Source organism: Haematobia irritans, chromosome 2 (genome assembly GCF_050003625.1).
Source record: "Haematobia irritans isolate KBUSLIRL chromosome 2, ASM5000362v1, whole genome shotgun sequence".
NCBI classification, from domain to species: domain Eukaryota; kingdom Metazoa; phylum Arthropoda; class Insecta; order Diptera; family Muscidae; genus Haematobia; species Haematobia irritans.
Window position 1 is genome coordinate 48702867 of NC_134398.1, and position 19656 is coordinate 48722522.

At 35.8% G+C, this 19656-nt stretch overlaps 1 protein-coding gene across 1 annotated transcript in view; it reads right to left on the reverse strand.

Moving 5' to 3' along the window:
* Positions 1-1194: 1194 nt before the first annotated feature.
* Positions 1195-19656, reverse strand: part of DIP-epsilon (Dpr-interacting protein epsilon) — a 332816-nt gene continuing 314354 nt past the window's right edge. Inside the window, exons 8-9 of the mRNA XM_075294341.1 lie at positions 5340-5474; positions 1195-1563 (exon numbers count right to left, since the gene is read on the reverse strand). Of these exons, the coding sequence (XP_075150456.1) occupies positions 1277-1563; positions 5340-5474 (422 nt within the window). The 3' untranslated portion in view covers positions 1195-1276. The remainder of the gene's footprint in view (positions 1564-5339; positions 5475-19656) is intronic.

The window sequence follows — 19656 nt, forward strand, 5'->3', positions numbered from 1 at the left end:
TAGAAAATTTTGTCAAAATTTTAGTGAGAAACTATTTGCAAAATTTGATTTCTATAGAAAATTTTCTCACAATTTTATTCCTATAGAAAATTTTGTCAAAATTTTATTTCTATAAAAAATTTTGTCAAAATTTTATTTCTATAGAAAATGTTGTTAAAATTTTATTTCTATAGAAAATTTTGTCAAAATTTTATTTCAATAGAAGATAGAAGACAATATTTTATTTCTATAGAAAATTTTATATCTATAGAAAATTTTCTCAAAATTTTATTTTGAATAGACAATTAAGAAAATATTTGCAGAATTTTATTTCTATAGAAAATGTTATCACAATTTTATTATACCAACTAAAAACATTAAAAAATCTACCATTTTTGGAAGGAATCTACCAACTGTGGCAATCGTGACCACTGTAATGATGAAGGATATAATTAGCATATTCCATAATTTTATGGCTAATGCTAATTATCAAATGGAGTAGACAAAACACGAAATACTAGGACAGTCCCTAGGTGATGAGGTGGGTCAATTTAATGTTGACATAACCGGAAATAAATTCGCCATATTTTGGATTGACTTTATTCATACATAGATGACAATTTAAATAGAAATACTATACAAAAATCCATTCTAATTCTCACAGAAATTAAATTTATAAAAAAAATCAATATGTGAATATAATTAAAATTTTACAACAAATAGATCTCAAGCTTGGCAAAATAAAGAATTTTATTTAAAATTTTACTCTTTTTGTTATTTTTATTGTTTTATTTATTTTTTTTTTTTGTTTTCTTTGCTCTTTGATGAACTGGTTCATGTTTAATTATTTATGTGATATATGATTTCTCATTTTATATATATATTGGCACTTTATTTATTTAACCAAAATACATTTTTTTGTAAATGTTTTCTTTTATATGTATATTTTTTTGAATTTGTGAGTTTCATTTAATACAAACTCATATAACAACATTTATTTATGTATAATCGTAAACTCACAATTTTAACTTTAATTGAAAAATGTTTTCTTTTTTAACATTTCAGCTTTTTTACTTATATTATTTCTTTTGGTTTGTTTTGTTTTCTTATTATATAAGCTTACTTTTATTTATATGTACTTGAATTTTGATTTATATTTGTAATTTAAATCTAGGGGGGATTTTAAGCTAATCTCTCTTTTGCTCTCTCTATATATATATGTATGTCTATGTGTTCGGGTGTGCATCTGTGTATGTGTATATCAGAGTATTTTAAATTTTATTAAATTCTATAAAACTTACGTTTCCATTAAAGACCATATGGACCTTAGCATCAGGATTAAAGCGATACAACCACAACTGGCAACTTGCATATGCTGATGATGACGATGAGTGGGAGAATGCTGATGACATGGTGACATCTGATGATGATGCCTTGATGGCTGCCAGAGGAACAACAGACTCGTTAATCTTGTGGCCGAGGATGGTTTGTCCTTTGACCAATCGTAACCCTTTGGTGTGTCGCCCATCAGTTTTTGTTCAGATTTACCAATTTCATTTAAATTTGATTGATATTTAATACCCACTATGTTTTCAGTCATCCAAACAACATCCATCGTCCATCCATAGCCATGGAAAGTAGTGGTGTTAGTGGAGAGCAACAGAAACACACAAAAAAAGACAAGGAAACGGAAACCAATATGAAACCAGATATTTATGGAGAGTATTTGCTATACAAATGGGGCAATGTGGGTTGGTGTGATTCACTTGGCACAAAAAAAAAGGAAACATAATTTTATTACCATCAAACTTTCCAATATGTTGTGGTATTGGACAACATCCTTGTCCTCTTAGTTTTATTAACAACGATTTTTGTCCTTTGTTTTTTTTTTAAGTTTCAGAGAGACAGACTATTGAGTAGTTTATGTAGCTGGGTTAGAGCACACAATAGTGATTAATCGTTATTCGAATAAACATGTTTCTTTGAAAGGTACATTTTTAAAAGTCGGTATTCTATATGTTTATCTCGAATTTACAAGTAGCCAAAACAAAAAGAAATACTACCTGGATCAAAAAGTTCCGGGAATTTATTCAAGACATTAAAAATTATACATAAATACCCCTTCACTGGAAAAAATTCCGCAGTTATACTAACGATAAATTTAACTTAATTTTATTGGAAAAAAATATTTGTTTGTAGTTAAATTTTATTATTTTTTCTAAATTTTCCACATCCCAATGAAATTATCCTTTTTTAAGTATGTCTATACAGTTCAATGGCCATACACGTTTTCAAATTTGGCACAAGTATATGCTATATATCAGAATAGAACCCTATTGATTTTGGAAGAAACCGGTTCAGCTTTAGATATAGCCCCCATATATATCTTTCGGCCTCTATGAACTAATATGGCCCCAAAAGCCTGAGTTTAACCCTAATTTGCATTAAATTTTGTACAAGGGGTACACTTGATAGTGTCGTGAAATGTGTCATATTTGGCTGAAATCGGTTCAGATTTAGATATAACTCCCATACATTTACTAATACCATGTACCTAATTTCAGCCGGATCGGATGAAATTTGCTTCTCTTAGAAGATCCGCAAGCCAAATTTGGGAGTCCGTTTATATGGGGGCTATACGTAAAAGTGGACCGATATGGCCCATGTGCAATACCATCCGACATATGGGGTCTTAGAGCAATATTTCGATGTGCTACAAACGGAATGACAAAGTTAATACACCCCCCCCCCCATTCTGTGGTGAAGTGTATAACAAAATCCTGTGTTTAACCCTAATTTGCCTTAAATTTTCCAAAAGGGGTACACTTGATAGTGTCGTGAAATGTGTCAAATTTGGCTGAAATCGGTTCAGATTTAGATATAACTTCCATATACATATAAAGGGTGATTTGTTAAGAGCTTGATAACTTTTTTTTTTTTTTAAACGCATAAAATTTGCAAAATCTCATCGGTTCTTTATTTGAAACGTTAGATTGGTCCATGACATTTACTTTTTGAAGATAATTTCATTTAAATGTTGACCGCGGCTGCGTCTTAGGTGGTCCATTCGGAAAGTCCAATTTTGGGCAACTTTTTCGAGCATTTCGGCCGGAATAGCCCGAATTTCTTCGGAAATGTTGTCTTCCAAAGCTGGAATAGTTGCTGGCTTATTTCTGAAGACTTTAGACTTGACGTAGCCCCACAAAAAATAGTCTAAAGGCGTCAAATCGCATGATCTTGGTGGCCAACTTACCGGTCCATTTCTTGAGATGAATTGTTCTCCGAAGTTTTCCCTCAAAATGGCCATAGAATCGCGAGCTGTGTGGCATGTAGCGCCATCTTGTTGAAACCACATGTCAACCAAGTTCAGTTCTTCCATTTTTGGCAACAAAAAGTTTGTTAGCATCGAACGATAGCGATCGCCATTCACCGTAACGTTGCGTCCAACAGCATCTTTGAAAAAATACGGTCCAATGATTCCACCAGCGTACAAACCACACCAAACAGTGCATTTTTCGGGATGCATGGGCAGTTCTTGAACGGCTTCTGGTTGCTCTTCACTCCAAATGCGGCAATTTTGCTTATTTACGTAGCCATTCAACCAGAAATGAGCCTCATCGCTGAACAAAATTTGTCGATAAAAAAGCGGATTTTCTGCCACTGATTTTGGTAATAAAATTCAATGATTTGCAAGCGTTGCTCGTTAGTAAGTCTATTCATGATGAAATGTCAAAGCATACTGAGCATCTTTCTCTTTGACACCATGTCTGAAATCCCACGTGATCTGTCAAATACTAATGCATGAAAATCCTAACCTCAAAAGAATCACCCTTTATCTTTCGTTCGATTTACACTCATATGACTATGGAGGCCAATGTGTTATTCCGGTTTACGAGAAATTTTGAACTTTCTCACTGTGCATGCCAAATTTGGTAGAAATCGGTTCAGAGTTAGATATAACTCCCATATCTATCTTTCGCCCGATATGCACTTATAAATTTCCAGAAACCAGAGTTTAACCCTAATTTGCCCTAAATTTCGCACAAGGAGTACGAGTGATAGTTTTGTAAAGTGTGTCAAATTTGATTCAGTTTTATATATAGCCCCTACATATATCATTCGCCCAATTTACACTCATATGACCACCGGAGATTAACATGTCACCCCTATTTACTTCAAAAATTTGCACGGAGAGTAGAATTGCCGTTGCAATCGGATTTACATAGAGCTCCCATTTAAATCTTTCGGCAGATATAGATTCATATGACCGGGGAGGCCAAATTTCAATCCGAAATTTTTGAAATTTTGCACAGAGAGTGCAATTAGTATTTTTCCGATATCTACTAAATTTGGTCGAAATTGGCTTAGTAAAGTAAATACCCCAATATTCATATCAGTTTTTACATTTGTAATGAATTTATTATTGATTGTAAACATTTACGGATATGGTGCAAAGCAAAACCTTTTGGGAACTTGGGAGCCGGATCAGATGAAATTTGCTCCTCCAAGATGATCCGCAAGAAAAATCTAGGGATCGGTTTTTATGGGGCTATGTGTAATTATGGACCTATATGAATCAATTTTAGTATGAATGTTAGAGACCATTTACTAGCACCACATACCAAACTTCAACCGGATCAGATGAAATTTGCTTCCCTAAGGGGGTTCGCAAGCCAAATACGGGGGACCGTTTATATGGGGGCTATACGTAAAAGTGGTCCGATATGTCCCATTTGCAATACCATCCGACCTACATCAATAACAACTACTTGTGCCAAGTTTCCAGTCGATAGCTTGTTTTGTTCGGAAGTTAGCGTGATTTCCACAGACGGAAGGACAGGCGAAAAGACGGACGGACATCGCTAGATCGACTCAGAATTTCACCACGACCCAGAATATATATACTTTATGTGGCCTTAGATCAATATGTCGATGTGTTACAAACGGAATTACAAAGTTAATAGACCCCCATCCTATAGTGGAGGTTATAAAAACTGATATACTGTATGATGGTTTATTGCCGGAATCTTACATTTGTCTATGAAAATATAATTAAAATATAGATAATTTTTTAATTATTTTCCCTGATTTTTAACAGTTGTAAGCTATTAAATATTTACAAAATACGAAAAGACTTTTTTAACCACCCAATATTTTCCTTGTAGAAACATATTCGAAACTTTCTTAATAAAAATTCGAATAACGATTAATCACATAAGAAGGGTTTTATGAAAATGTTAGTCAATAAAATGCTCAATTTATTTTTCTTTGCAACAATGTTATTCAGTTTCTCTCTCTCTCTCTGAGAATAAATAAAAAATGATGCTATGTTGTATGAAGGTTTATTGCTGGAAACTTACATTTATCGATGACAATCACCGAATTTGTTGGCTCAATGCCATTGTAGTGTATTTCGAATTCATTGCTGTTCGTTGTTGTGGTAGTGGTAAGCACTGTTGTTGTGGGTGGCGGCAGAGTTGTCGGTGGACTCGACACTAAAACAAAAAGAGAGAAAAAATAAGAATATTTTTAGCAAAAATCTTTTGTTTAATAGAAACAATAATTTGTAAAATTTAATATAAAAATGTAAATTTTTGAATATGATAAAATTTTAAGAAGGGAAATATGAGATTTTTCTGATACAAAAAAAAAAAAAAAACAACAATAAAAAAGCCATAGTGCTGGGCATGGATGAAATTCTCGTAAGATTCACGCTTGTATATACTCTCTATGTTTGCTGTTAGTTACAACCTTTTTAGTATATCCAAAATTATTTTCCCAATTCTTGTAAATCGCATGGAAACAACAAAAATTGCTGCATTATTCATGAACAATTGTTACATAATTTAAACATCAATGGTCATTGCATCCATATGTGACTGAACTTATATAGCAGGCCAATGGTCCATCCACATCATCATCATCATCAACCCAATGACCGTATAACCATAAATGTGGTTAATTTAATGGACACTTGTTGTGTTAAATTTTTTATGGTTTGGTTGTTTTGCGTTGAAGCTGATTTTTTTAAGCCACTCTGTTCCATTGACCACCTTGCAGCTGGAATAAATGGAAAAGGCCAACCAAATCACATTTCGACCTATGACTAAGGACTTTAATGTGAGAATGAAAACAAAAATTGTTCATCCTGTAATTTATGGATAATTTTATCTCAGTACATTCTCTGTTCACTTGGATCAATAAATACGGAGAAATTTTGAGTTTAACCATGCGTCATTGTGGCCATAATTTATTACATTTTTCTGATTCTTGTTGTAATTTATGAGATGGACAAACAGAAAACCCATTGGTCAATTCTTGATTGTTGAGATAAAAACGCAATTTGAAATGGACGACTAACCAGCTCATGTATCAAAGAATATGGAACGGAGTAAAATTCAAATTGTTTTTGCCTTCAATCATATGTCCTAGTACGATCAAAATAGCACTAAAGTATTTCTATTTCACTGGAGGTAATTCAATAGTAACACATAAAGCTCTTAAATTTGACATATGGGAAAAAATAGAAATCATGTATGCAAACAAATACTAGTTTTTATTTTATAAATGGTATCGCGCCCAAACAAAAAACAATTACACTAGCATTTATGCCCTAAAATTGCGTTTTTTTTCCTACCAAAATCGCATCGAAGACTTCAGATGACTAGATGGTTAAAAAGGGGTCAATATGGCAAGTGCTAAGTCTGCAGACAAATATTAATTCGGAAATGTGAAAATTTAGTCATACATTATTGTCGGTTTGATTTCAGCTTAAAACCATATGTTAACAAATTACACACAGAAAAAAATAATAAATAATAAAATAAAAAAATACCACCAAAATATTTCCAATTAAAAAGTTGATTGAAATTTAATTTTTTAATTAATAAATTAAACGATACAATCAACTATTTAAACAAGATAGAAACATTAAGTTAATTAAGTCAATGATTGAACATTTTTTTTAATTATACCCTGCGCCACACTGTGGAACAGGGTATTATAAGTTAGTGCATATGTTTGTAATAGAGGTGTTCGCGTGACTGAAATTCCACTCATACTCACGCACATTCACGAAACAAAATGTTTATTCACGCACGCTCACGCACGATACCTGTTGTAGCCAATCCCACTCACGCACATTCACGAAATGAAAACCAGTACTCACGCACACTCACGCACGAACTACTTTTAAAGACTCACGATCACGCACGATTCACGACAATTCTCGTGATTCACGACAAATTCACGAACCTCACGACATTTTCCAAACGGAAATCTGCGAAGGTAACAAACTTCAAAAATAGAATATAGTTCGAGAGTTAAATTAATTTCAGTTAAAATACGTGTATGAATTAAATCTTGATTTTTTCGTGAGCGTGATTTTGCGGAAATTTTATTCACGCACATTCACGAACCGATTTTATTTCTCACGCACGCTCACGCACGCTCACGCACGACATATTAATTTTAGTCCCATTCACGCACATTCATGAAACTTACTTTGGATTTTGTTCACGACTCACGTGATTCACTCGTGAATCACTCGTGTCACGAGAATTTCGTGTCACGCGCACACCTCTAGTTTGTAACACCCAGAAGGAGACGAGATAGACACATGATGTCTTTGGCAACAATGCTCAGGGTGGGTCCCTGAGTCGATATAACCATGTCCGTCCGTCCCTCCGTCCGTCCCTCCGTCCCTCCGTCCCTCCGTCCCTCCGTCCGTCCCTCCGTCCGTCCCTCCGTCCGTCCCTCCGTCCGTCCGTCCGTCTGTCTGTGAACACATTTTTGTGATCAAAGTCTAGGTCGCAATTTAAGTCCAATCGCCTTCAAATTTAGTACATGTTCCTAATTTGGGTCAGAATAGAACCATATTGATTTTGGAAGAAATCGGTTCAGATTTAGATATAGCTCCCATATATATCTTTCGCCGGATATGCACTAATATGGACCCAGCAGCCAGAGTTTTATACCGATTTGCTTGAAATTTTGTGCAAACATAACACTTAGTTGTATAGTCAAGTATGCAAAATTTGATTGAAATCGGTTCAGATTTAGATATAGCACCCATATACATCTTTCGCCCGATATGGACTTATATGGCCCCAGAAACCAGATTTTTGGCCGAATTTGGTTGAAATTTTGCACAGGAAGTAGATTTAGCATTGTAGGTATGAGTGCCAAATTTGGTTGAAATCGATTAAGATTTAGATATAGCTCCCATATATATATTTCGCCCGATATGGACTTATATGGCCTCAGAAGCCAGATTTTTGGCCGAATTTGGTTGAAATTTTGCACAAGGAGTACAATTGGTAGTATAGTCATGTGTGCCAAATTTGATTGAAATCGGTTCAGATTTAGATATAGCTCCCATATATATCTTTCGCCCAATATGCACTTATATGGACCCAGAAGCCAGAGTTTTATCCCGATTAGCTTGAAATTTTGCACAAGGAGTACAATTGGTAGTATAGTCATGTGTGCCAAATTTGATTGAAATCGGTTCAGATTTAGATATAGCTTCCATATATATTTTTCGCCCGATATGGACTAATATGGTTCTAATAGCCAGAGTTTTGGCCCAATTTAGTTGAAATTTTGCACAAGGAGTACAATTGGTAGTATAGTCATGTGTGCCAAATTCGATTGAAATCGTTTCAGATTTAGATGTAGCTTCCATATATATTTTTCGCCCGATATGGACTTATATGGCCCCAGAAGCCAGAGTTTTGGCCCAATTTGGTTGAAATTTTGCACTAGGAGTACAATTCGTAATATAGACATATGTGCCAAATATATGTTTTTCTGATTTCGACAAAAATGGTCAAAATACTAATATTTTCCTTCTTAAATCGCCACTGCTTAGTCGAAAAGTTGTAAAAATGACTCTAATTTTCCTAAACTTCTAATACATATATATCGAGCGATAAATCATAAATAAACTTTTGCGAAGTTTCCTTAAAATTGCTTCAGATTTAAATGCTTCCCATATTTTTTTACTAAAACTATGTTCCACCCTAGTGCATTAGCCAATTTAAATTTTGAGTAAATTCTGTCCAAATCGAGTGATATTTAAATGTATGTATTTGGGACAAACCTTTATATATAGCACCCAACACATTTGACGGATATGATATGGTATCGAAAATTTAGATCTACCATGTGGTGCAGGGTATAATATAGTCGGCCCCGCCTGACTTTAGACTTTCCTTACTTGTTTTTAATTAAAAATATAATTGATACAATTAACTTTTTAATCAAACTCGCAAGACTGAAGCAGTACAAAAAAAAATGGAAATTTTTTTATTAAAAATTTATTTCAAATAATCAATTTTTTAATCACACTAAAAACTAAATCACTGAAGAAAGTAATTGAAAATAGTTAAATTTTTAATTAAAAAAAATTAAAATATGGACCCAGCAGCCAGAGTTTTATACCGATTTGCTTGAAATTTTGTGCAAACATAACACTTAGTTGTATAGTCAAGTATGCAAAATTTGATTGAAATCGGTTCAGATTTAGATATAGCACCCATATACATCTTTCGCCCGATATGGACTTATATGGCCCCAGAAACCAGATTTTTGGCCGAATTTGGTTGAAATTTTGCACAGGAAGTAGATTTAGCATTGTAGGTATGAGTGCCAAATTTGGTTGAAATCGATTAAGATTTAGATATAGCTCCCATATATATATTTCGCCCGATATGGACTTATATGGCCTCAGAAGCCAGATTTTTGGCCGAATTTGGTTGAAATTTTGCACAAGGAGTACAATTGGTAGTATAGTCATGTGTGCCAAATTTGATTGAAATCGGTTCAGATTTAGATATAGCTCCCATATATATCTTTCGCCCAATATGCACTTATATGGACCCAGAAGCCAGAGTTTTATCCCGATTAGCTTGAAATTTTGCACAAGGAGTACAATTGGTAGTATAGTCATGTGTGCCAAATTTGATTGAAATCGGTTCAGATTTAGATATAGCTTCCATATATATTTTTCGCCCGATATGGACTAATATGGTTCTAATAGCCAGAGTTTTGGCCCAATTTAGTTGAAATTTTGCACAAGGAGTACAATTGGTAGTATAGTCATGTGTGCCAAATTCGATTGAAATCGTTTCAGATTTAGATGTAGCTTCCATATATATTTTTCGCCCGATATGGACTTATATGGCCCCAGAAGCCAGAGTTTTGGCCCAATTTGGTTGAAATTTTGCACTAGGAGTACAATTCGTAATATAGACATATGTGCCAAATATATGTTTTTCTGATTTCGACAAAAATGGTCAAAATACTAATATTTTCCTTCTTAAATCGCCACTGCTTAGTCGAAAAGTTGTAAAAATGACTCTAATTTTCCTAAACTTCTAATACATATATATCGAGCGATAAATCATAAATAAACTTTTGCGAAGTTTCCTTAAAATTGCTTCAGATTTAAATGCTTCCCATATTTTTTTACTAAAACTATGTTCCACCCTAGTGCATTAGCCAATTTAAATTTTGAGTAAATTCTGTCCAAATCGAGTGATATTTAAATGTATGTATTTGGGACAAACCTTTATATATAGCACCCAACACATTTGACGGATATGATATGGTATCGAAAATTTAGATCTACCATGTGGTGCAGGGTATAATATAGTCGGCCCCGCCTGACTTTAGACTTTCCTTACTTGTTTTTAATTAAAAATATAATTGATACAATTAACTTTTTAATCAAACTCGCAAGACTGAAGCAGTACAAAAAAAAATGGAAATTTTTTTATTAAAAATTTATTTCAAATAATCAATTTTTTAATCACACTAAAAACTAAATCACTGAAGAAAGTAATTGAAAATAGTTAAATTTTTAATTAAAAAAAATTATTTATAGTCGAATCATATAAAAAATTAATTGAAATTTGAGTCAATTAATTTCGTGATTGTATCAGAAAAAAACTGTTTTGTATGTATCACAGAAAAAAAAATATCACCAAAATATTTCCAATAAAAAAAAGCAAATTTAATTAAACATTCAATTACTTTCTTAACTGACTTAGTCTTCCGAATTTGATTAAAAAGTTAATTGCATCAAGTAAGTGTTTTATTAAAAATTTCAAAATATTCAATCATTGACTTAATTAACTTAATGTTTCTATCTTCTATTTATTGAAAAAATTTCAATATCACAAAAATTAAATTGTTGAATTGACATTTTTTCAATTATTAATTAATTGATGCAATTAACTATTTAATCAAGATAGGAACATTAAGTTAATTAAGTCAATGATTGAATATTTTAAAATTTTCCATTAAACAATTAATTGACACAATTCACTTCTTAATCAAACTGGAAAGACTAAGTCAAATAGTGAAAATAGTTACGTCTATACATGAAAAAAATATTTGTTTAACTAAAGCCAACTTGACTTTAATAATTCCGAGAAATTCTTAAAATTAATGAAAGGGTCTTTAAGGTTGTTGACTTTTTGCATCTTGAGTACAACGTAAAAATTCATTTAAAATGAGGACACATACAAAACATAGCATAATTTTTACTTGAAGTCAAGTGTAAATTTGGTAGTTTAAGTTGTCGTTAATACATTTTTAAATGACTTTGATAGCACATGAAGAAAAAAAAAAGCAGAAAAAATGAATGAATTCAAATTTGCTTCTTACACCCTTAAAAACATATTGGGTTTCACCTTAGGCATACACTGGTAGAAAAAAATTTTAATGAACTTTTCTTTGTGTAGATATATTTTAAGGCGCCAATTGGTTACTTCAATTCTTTTACTTGCAGCATACTTTCTAGGTCTCTCTTTCTACACACATATATGTTTATAGGCTATTTCTAAATTATGTTTGCATCCAACCATATTATATTTACAAAAATTTTATGTTCCAAACATAATATGTTCTACCATATTAACATATATGTCCCAAACATGTTATGCTAGTTTATGAACAACCCAGCAAAGAAATAGCTTCCAAAAAAGTAGTTTGGATTCCCAATTTGTGATCCGGAAGTAGTGCAAACTTGGATCATCTCCAATGAATTTTACATGGGCTTGTCATAGGATGGAAGTAATCCATTTTTGGATCCTTTGCATTGCTTTAGAAGTTGTGTCTTGGAAGTTCATTTGGATAAAGAAATTTAAAAGCTAAAAAACCAAAATTTTTTTGTTCAATTTCACTTTTTATTTTTGTCAGTATATTTTGTTACACTTTTATCTTCTTCACAGCTAATTTTTATAAATTGAAAAATTTCTTCGCTTCCACCGCACTGAAAAAAAAGCATACTCGGTTCCAAAGATTTTGTCTTTACTTTAAAAAATTTGGTATTGATTCCGAGCCAAAGAAGCGGAGAATACAAGTAAGGATACTTTTAAGACACAATTCTCTTTTAAATTTAGGTTTTGTGTACTTGTTTCTAGGAAGCAAATTTTAATTTTTCGCTTTCTCAGCTTTTTTTCTTCATATGCTATAAAAGTCCTATAAAAACGAGTTAACTGCAACTTTATTTTCCAAATTAGGACTCGACTTCCAGTAGAAATTATGCTATGTTTGAAGTAAAAAACTTCTTTAAAATAAAGTTTTGAAAAACATGTGCTATATTTGAACGACTTTATGCTTTGTAGTCAAGATGCAAAAAGACAACAAATTTAAAGACAATTTCATTAAATTTTAAGAATTTTTCTGAATTATTAAAGTCAAGTTGACCTTAGCCTATAAATTTTTTCTTTCATGTTAAGATACCCATTTTTAAGTCAAATCATTTAATTATAAGGACAATACGACTTCATTGGAAAGTTTATCGACTTTTGGACAAGGGAAATAACTTTATTTTAGAGAAATGCGTCTTCTATGCTAAGCAAAATTTGTAGTCGTATTTTAAAGACATGAAATCTTTGACCTCACGGTTGAATAGGAATCACGAGATTCCTATTCAACCGTCGAACGGAACGGACGTGTTTTTTTTTCAATAGCGGATAAACTCATAGTAATAGGTACCTACTACGAATTTCAAGTGTGGTGGGATATTAAGCCACCATGCAGCGAAATTCCAAGTCATCCACTGGGTTGCTAACTTCAGGGCCCAGTGGACGGGTATCGACTGGAGTTATAAATCTGGGCAATGACCAAGAGTTAGGCCCAATTAGTCGACCTGTAGACGGGTCGACAGGTGGCGACACACTGACAAGTCGAACTTTTTCTAAGGTAACGACATCAAAAGGAGGTAATCCCTCACGAAAGAGATTCAAGGAACGCAGAAATGCTTTGTTTATCCTAAAGAAGTTAGGATCAGTCGACCCAAGCACGTTGTCGGCTAAACAAAGCGATTCCTTAAAATGGGCTCAAGGAATTCTTGAGACTGGAAAAAGGGAACGATCGCCGGATGAGCTGCCATCCTCCAAAAGGGATCAAAGATCGTTTGCCTCAGTTGCTAAAGATAGCCTTGTGATGGCTATCATTAATAAAGGAGCATTGGACGGTATGGTTCCAAAGCAAAAATGGGGGGAAATTGAGAATGCTCTATCTGTCGTCTACTCACAGGTACTGGAAAAGTTTCCCGGCCCAGATCCTCGACACCAAGAGGCTGGTTGGTATCAAGGACGATTTAAGCTAGTCGCATTTGAGGACCAGAGGTCTATAGAATGTTTTAAAGCTGCTCTGATACTAATTGGTGAAGTTTGGGAAGGAGCTGCTCTAGAGTTAGTCGAGAAGAAAGACATACCGGCTAGACCTAGAGCACATGCCTGGATACCTGCAAACCCTTCTGACCCTGAATCTATTTTAAATAGACTGAAACGATGCAATCCAGATCTTCCAACAGCTGATTGGAAGGTTGGCCGTTTGGATGAAGTGGATGGACCAAGACGGCATGCAGTGTTTATATTGAACACTCAGTCTTTGCCACATCTGGCAAAGTCCCAGGGCCGTGTATGTTATGGCTTTCATTATATCCAAATGAAGGTGTATAAAAACGATCAGCTAAAGGATTCAGAAATGGACAAGCCTCTGTCTGAATCAGAAGTAAGCGGATCCTCTTGCGAAGTCGAGGGAGATACCAAAGTTGAAGACATGGATAGATACCGTATGCGTGAGGAGGCTTCTATTGCCTCAGAACTCACCAAAGTCGAACCTATGGTTATTGCGAGAGTCACCGATATCTCTGAAGAGGACATTCTTGATGACTCGATCGAAGCGGCTGATGTGACGGTTGTTGAAAATCTCGATGGTCCTACGGATCCTCCAGATAAATCTTCATCATTGTAAGGCTGCATGTGCTGCCTTAAAAGTTCTCCTGATGAAAGGGGACATAGATATAGTTCTTATTCAAGAACCATATGTTTACAAAAACAAAATATGTGAATTAAGTACTCCGGGGTTCAAACTATTGCAGTATACTGGTAATGATGTAAATCGAGCCTGTATAATTGCTAAAAACGAGCTCAATTTGTTTCTGCTTCCCTCAATGTGCAATACAGACACTGTCGTTGCAAGTTTAGAAATAGCCAAATGCAAATATTGGGTATCTTCGGTCTACATGGGACATGACAGGGAGATGCCTCCATATGCCGTTAAGACCTTAGTGGAGGAGTCACTGAAAACAAAGGCGAAACTCATTATGGGATGCGATGCGAATGCACATCATAGTATATGGGGAAGTAGTGATACTAATGCAAGGGGAGAGTCGCTAATAGAGTTTATTTTGCGTACTAATCTGGTAGTTTGCAACAAGGGAGATGTCCCAACCTTTGTCACTAAAAACAGGCAAGAGGTTTTGGACATCACCTTGGCCTCGCAAGAACTAAATGAAATGATATCTGAGTGGCAGGTTTTAAGTGAACACAGCTTCTCAGATCATCGCTACATCAGTTTCAAATTTGACGTTCATATCACCAAGATCATATTTCCGCCAAATGTTAGGAAAGCTGACTGGAATAGGTATAGGGAATCGTTCAATATGATGATACCGGAAATAACAGAGACAAATATGAGAAATGTGCAAGATATCGAACACGCAGTGGAGCGGATTACTAAGGCCTTCAACATCTCACTGAAAGCTGCATGCCCTAGAGGAAAGCCAAGGGGGAAACATCGACCACCATGGTGGTCTACGGAATTAAGTAATATGAGGAAATCCTGCAGGAAGCTCTTTAACAAGGCAAAGTCCACCAGAGCCCCTGAGGACTGGGACGCTTACAAGAAGAATCTGAGAGGATACAAGCGAGAACTGAGAAAGGCTCAGCATAACTCTTGGAATGCTTACTGCAGCAGTATTGAGAATACGTCCGAGGCTTCCAGACTACGGAAGGTTCTAGCATCCACCAACTCCGCTCCAGGTTTCATTAAAACATCGGAGGGCAATTGGACAACGTCCAGTAAGGAGACGCTGGAGGTACTATTGGACACACATTTTCCTGGAAATCAGACGGTTGAACCATGTACTGGCGGTGCCACAGTTGCTCAGCGGTCGTTTCCTGTCGAGGAAATTGTATCGGAAACTAGAATAAGATGGGCGCTAAATAGCTTTGGACCATTCAAATCCCCTGGACCTGATGGAATTACTCCGGCGGAGTTACAAGCTGTAACTGACAAAATTATCCCCTGGTTGTCGGTGATATATAAAGGATGTATCAACTTATCATATATCCCAGGAAAGTGGAGGGAAACAAAAGTCGTTTTCATACCTAAAGCGGGAAAAGCCTCTCACTCGAGGGCGAAGGATTTCCGACCAATCAGCTTATCCTCATTCCTACTTAAGACTCTGGAGAGGATGATAGATATTTATCTTAGAACTAGCATCGATTCAAGTTTGTTCTCGAAACGACAGCATGCATACTCGAAGGGCAGGTCTACTGAGACCGCACTACATGAACTAGTCAGCTTTATTGAAAGCTCACTATCTGTCAAAGAATACACAATCGTGGCGTTTCTAGACATCGAAGGGGCGTTCAATAATGTCCATCCGAGCTCGATATTAAATGGACTGACAACTCTGAATGTTGATCCATGTATACTCAGGCTGTTAGACGAACTGCTAATGAAGAGACGTATTTCAGCCACACTAGGACAAGCAAACATACAAAGGTATGTGAACAGAGGCACTCCCCAAGGAGGAGTCCTATCACCTCTTCTTTGGAATGTTGCTATAAATAGCCTTCTGGTTACTCTAGAAAAAGAAAGGATAAAAGTGGTGGCATACGCAGATGATGTGGCTCTGGCAGTCAGGGGAAAATTCCCATCCACAATCAGAGATATTATTCAGAGGGCCCTCCGGATGACTGAGAAATGGGCGAAAGACAATGGTCTTGGGGTAAATCCTGCAAAGACAGAATTAGTCATGTACTGCAACGATCGCAAAACTCCCACGGTTAGGCCTATTTCCTTAGGGGGTATTGAAATTCCCTTTGGTGAATGTGCAAAATACCTTGGCGTTATTTTGGACAGGAAGCTGAACTTTAAGCTTAATATTGAAGAAAGGGCGAGAAAGGCAACTGTAGCTTTGTACTCGTGCAAAAAGGCAATAGGAAAAAAGTGGGGACTGAAACCAAAAATTGTGCATTGGCTATACACGGCAGTGGTTAGACCTATAATGCTATATGGTGTTGTAGTCTGGTGGCCGGCACTTCAGAAACCGACTTGTTTAGATAAAGTTCAGCGTATGGCGTGTTTGTGTATTTCAGGCGCATTCAGCAAGACAGGAACAAATTCCCTTAATGTCGTGCTGCATCTATTGCCTTTAGACATTTTGGCCAAACAGTCAGCTGCAACAACGGCTGTGCGGTTGCGCGAACTATCGCTGTGGTCGGAAAAAGGTTACGGTCACAGTTCTGTCCTCAAAACAATGCCAGATGTGCCTAACGTAGTGGATTACACTTTGGCGAGTCCACTTTTCGTCAAAAAGTTTGAGACTCTAATCCCCAACAGTGAGGCGTGGTGCACACAGACCCCGGGGAATAAAGAATATATAGATTTCTACACTGATGGCTCCAAATTGGATGGACAAGTGGGGTTCGGAGTATATTCTAATGATCTGGAACTTCGAATAGCGAAAAGATTACCTAATCACTGTAGTGTTTTTCAGGCTGAAATATTAGCAATAAGAGAGGTGGCGAATTGGCTGAGAAGTAATGTTCCAAAAAATGTGGGCATTAATATATACTCAGACAGTCAACCTGCAATAAAATCCTTGGACTCTGTGTTCCTCAACTCGAAAACGGCCATCGACTGCCGCAAATCTCTCAATGAGATGGCTGAGCAGTACAATATTCACCTAATATGGGTGCCTGGCCATAGGAACATACCGGGGAACTGCGAAGCGGATGAGTTGGCAAGGCTAGGGACTACCTTACATATTCCAGGGGAACTAGAATTTGTTGGTATGCCCCTAGCTACCTGCAAGCTCATGCTGCGTGAGAAGGCTGTTATGATGGCAAATGTTCGATGGGAGAATAGCAAGGGTTGTAACGACACCAAGCAAATATGGCCCCATTTCAACTTAAACCGCACACTAGATATGCTAATGTTCTCGAGACGTCAGATATCACTCCTGATATCTGCTATAACGGGTCGCTGCCTGATAGGCGATTTTGCAAAAACTATTGGCGCGAAGTATAATGACTATTGTATGAGCTGTCATGATGCGGAGGAAAAAGAATCAATTAAACACCTCTTGTGTGAGTGTCCTGCATTTTGTGTAAAGCGCAAGCAACTTTTAGGAGCATATAGCTTCAGATTACTGGCGGATCTGGAAAACGTTAACTTAAGCAGTCTGCTACTGTTTTTGGAACAATCTGGTTGGTTCAACAAAGAAAAATAATCAAGAAGGTTCAGCGGTTAAAACTAGAAGTGCCCATATGTAATAGGTACTTTTAGTTAATGTGGTATCACAATGGACTGAATAGTCTAAGTGAGCCTGAATCTTAATCGGGCGGCCACTTTAACCTAACCTTAACCTAACCTTTGACCTCACGACAATATTTTTTTCAGTGCGGGAGTCGAACCTGGGTATGTTGGAACCAAAACGTCTATTCAAATGTTCGTGACATGAACCTAATATGACACCACGGCATGACATTCTAACTACTTCCTGAGATGTTCTTTATTATTATGAAAGAAAAAAATAAAGAAAGATAGTTCAAATCTCACCAGCGGAAATTTTTTTATTAAATTTTTCTAAAAAAAATATTTTTTATGTTATACATCGTTTTTATTTTTTTCGCATATATTTTTGTATAAATATATTTTTTCTTTAAAACGGCCTCATTCCGTACTTTCTAAGACTTGTCAAAAAGGATTGCATCGGATGTGAAAAAAAACACGATAGGGGAACAAGGGGCGCGCTTAAAAGGAATGTTTGTGGACTTGTCCAAAAGAACTGCATCGGGAGTGGAAAAAAACTTGATGGGGGATTCCGGGATGCGCTTAATAAGAAATGTTTGTGGAACAACTTCCAATTTGTTTTTTGCTGGGAATATACATATGCTTGCACTTAAAATTTGTGTTAAAAATTTGAGTTCCAAACATATAATTTTTACATCCAAACATATGAAAAACATAATTTTTCGTCCGTGTAGTATTAAGTACCCTAAATTCAGATTTAAAATAGAATTGTGTCCTAAAATTCAATTCTCCGATTATTTCAATTCTCCGCTTCTTTGTCTGGGAATCAATACTAAAATCATTAGTGCAAAGACAAAATCTTTGGATCCAGGAATTCTTTTTTTATACCCGCCATCATAGGATGGGGGTATATTAACTTTGTCATTCCGTTTGTAACACATCGAAATATTGCTCTAAGACCCCATAAAGTATATATATTCTGGGTCGTGGTGTAATTCTGAATCGATCTATGCATGTCCGTCCGTCCGTCCGTCTGTTGAAATCACGCTAACTTCCGAACGAAACAAGCTATCCACTTGAAACTTGGCACAAGTAGTTGTTATCGATGTAGGTCGGATGGTATTGAAAATGGGCCATATCGGTCCACTTTTACGTATAGCCCCCATATAAAGGGACCGTCAGATTTGGCTTGTGGAGCCTCTAACAGAAGCATATTTCATCCGATCAGGCTGAAATTTGGTACATGGTGTTGGTATATGGTCTCTAACAAACACGCAAAAATTGGTCCACATCGGTCTATAATTATATATAGCCCCCATATAAACCGATCCCCAGATTTGGCTTGCGGAGCCTAAAAGAGGTGTCAGTATATGGTCTCTAACATGGTGTCAGTATATGGTCTCTAACAACCATGCAAAAATTGGTCCACATCGGTCCATAATTATATATAGCCCCTATATAAACCGATCCCCAGATTGAGCTTGCGGAGCCTCAAAGAGAAGAAAATTTCATCCGATCCGGCTGAAATTTGGTACATGATGTTGGTATATGGTCTCTAACAACCATGCAAAAATTGGTCCATATCGGTCCATAATTATATATAGCCCCCATATAAACCGATCCCCAGATTTGGCTTGTGGAGCCTCTAAGAGAAGCATATTTCATCCGATCCGGCTGAAATTTGGTACATGGTGTGGGTATATGGTATCTAACAATCATGCAAAAATTGGTCCACATCGGTCCATAATTATATATAGCCCCCATATAAACCGATCCCCAGATTTGGCTTGTGGAGCCTCAAAGAGAAGCAAATTGCATCCGATCCGGCTG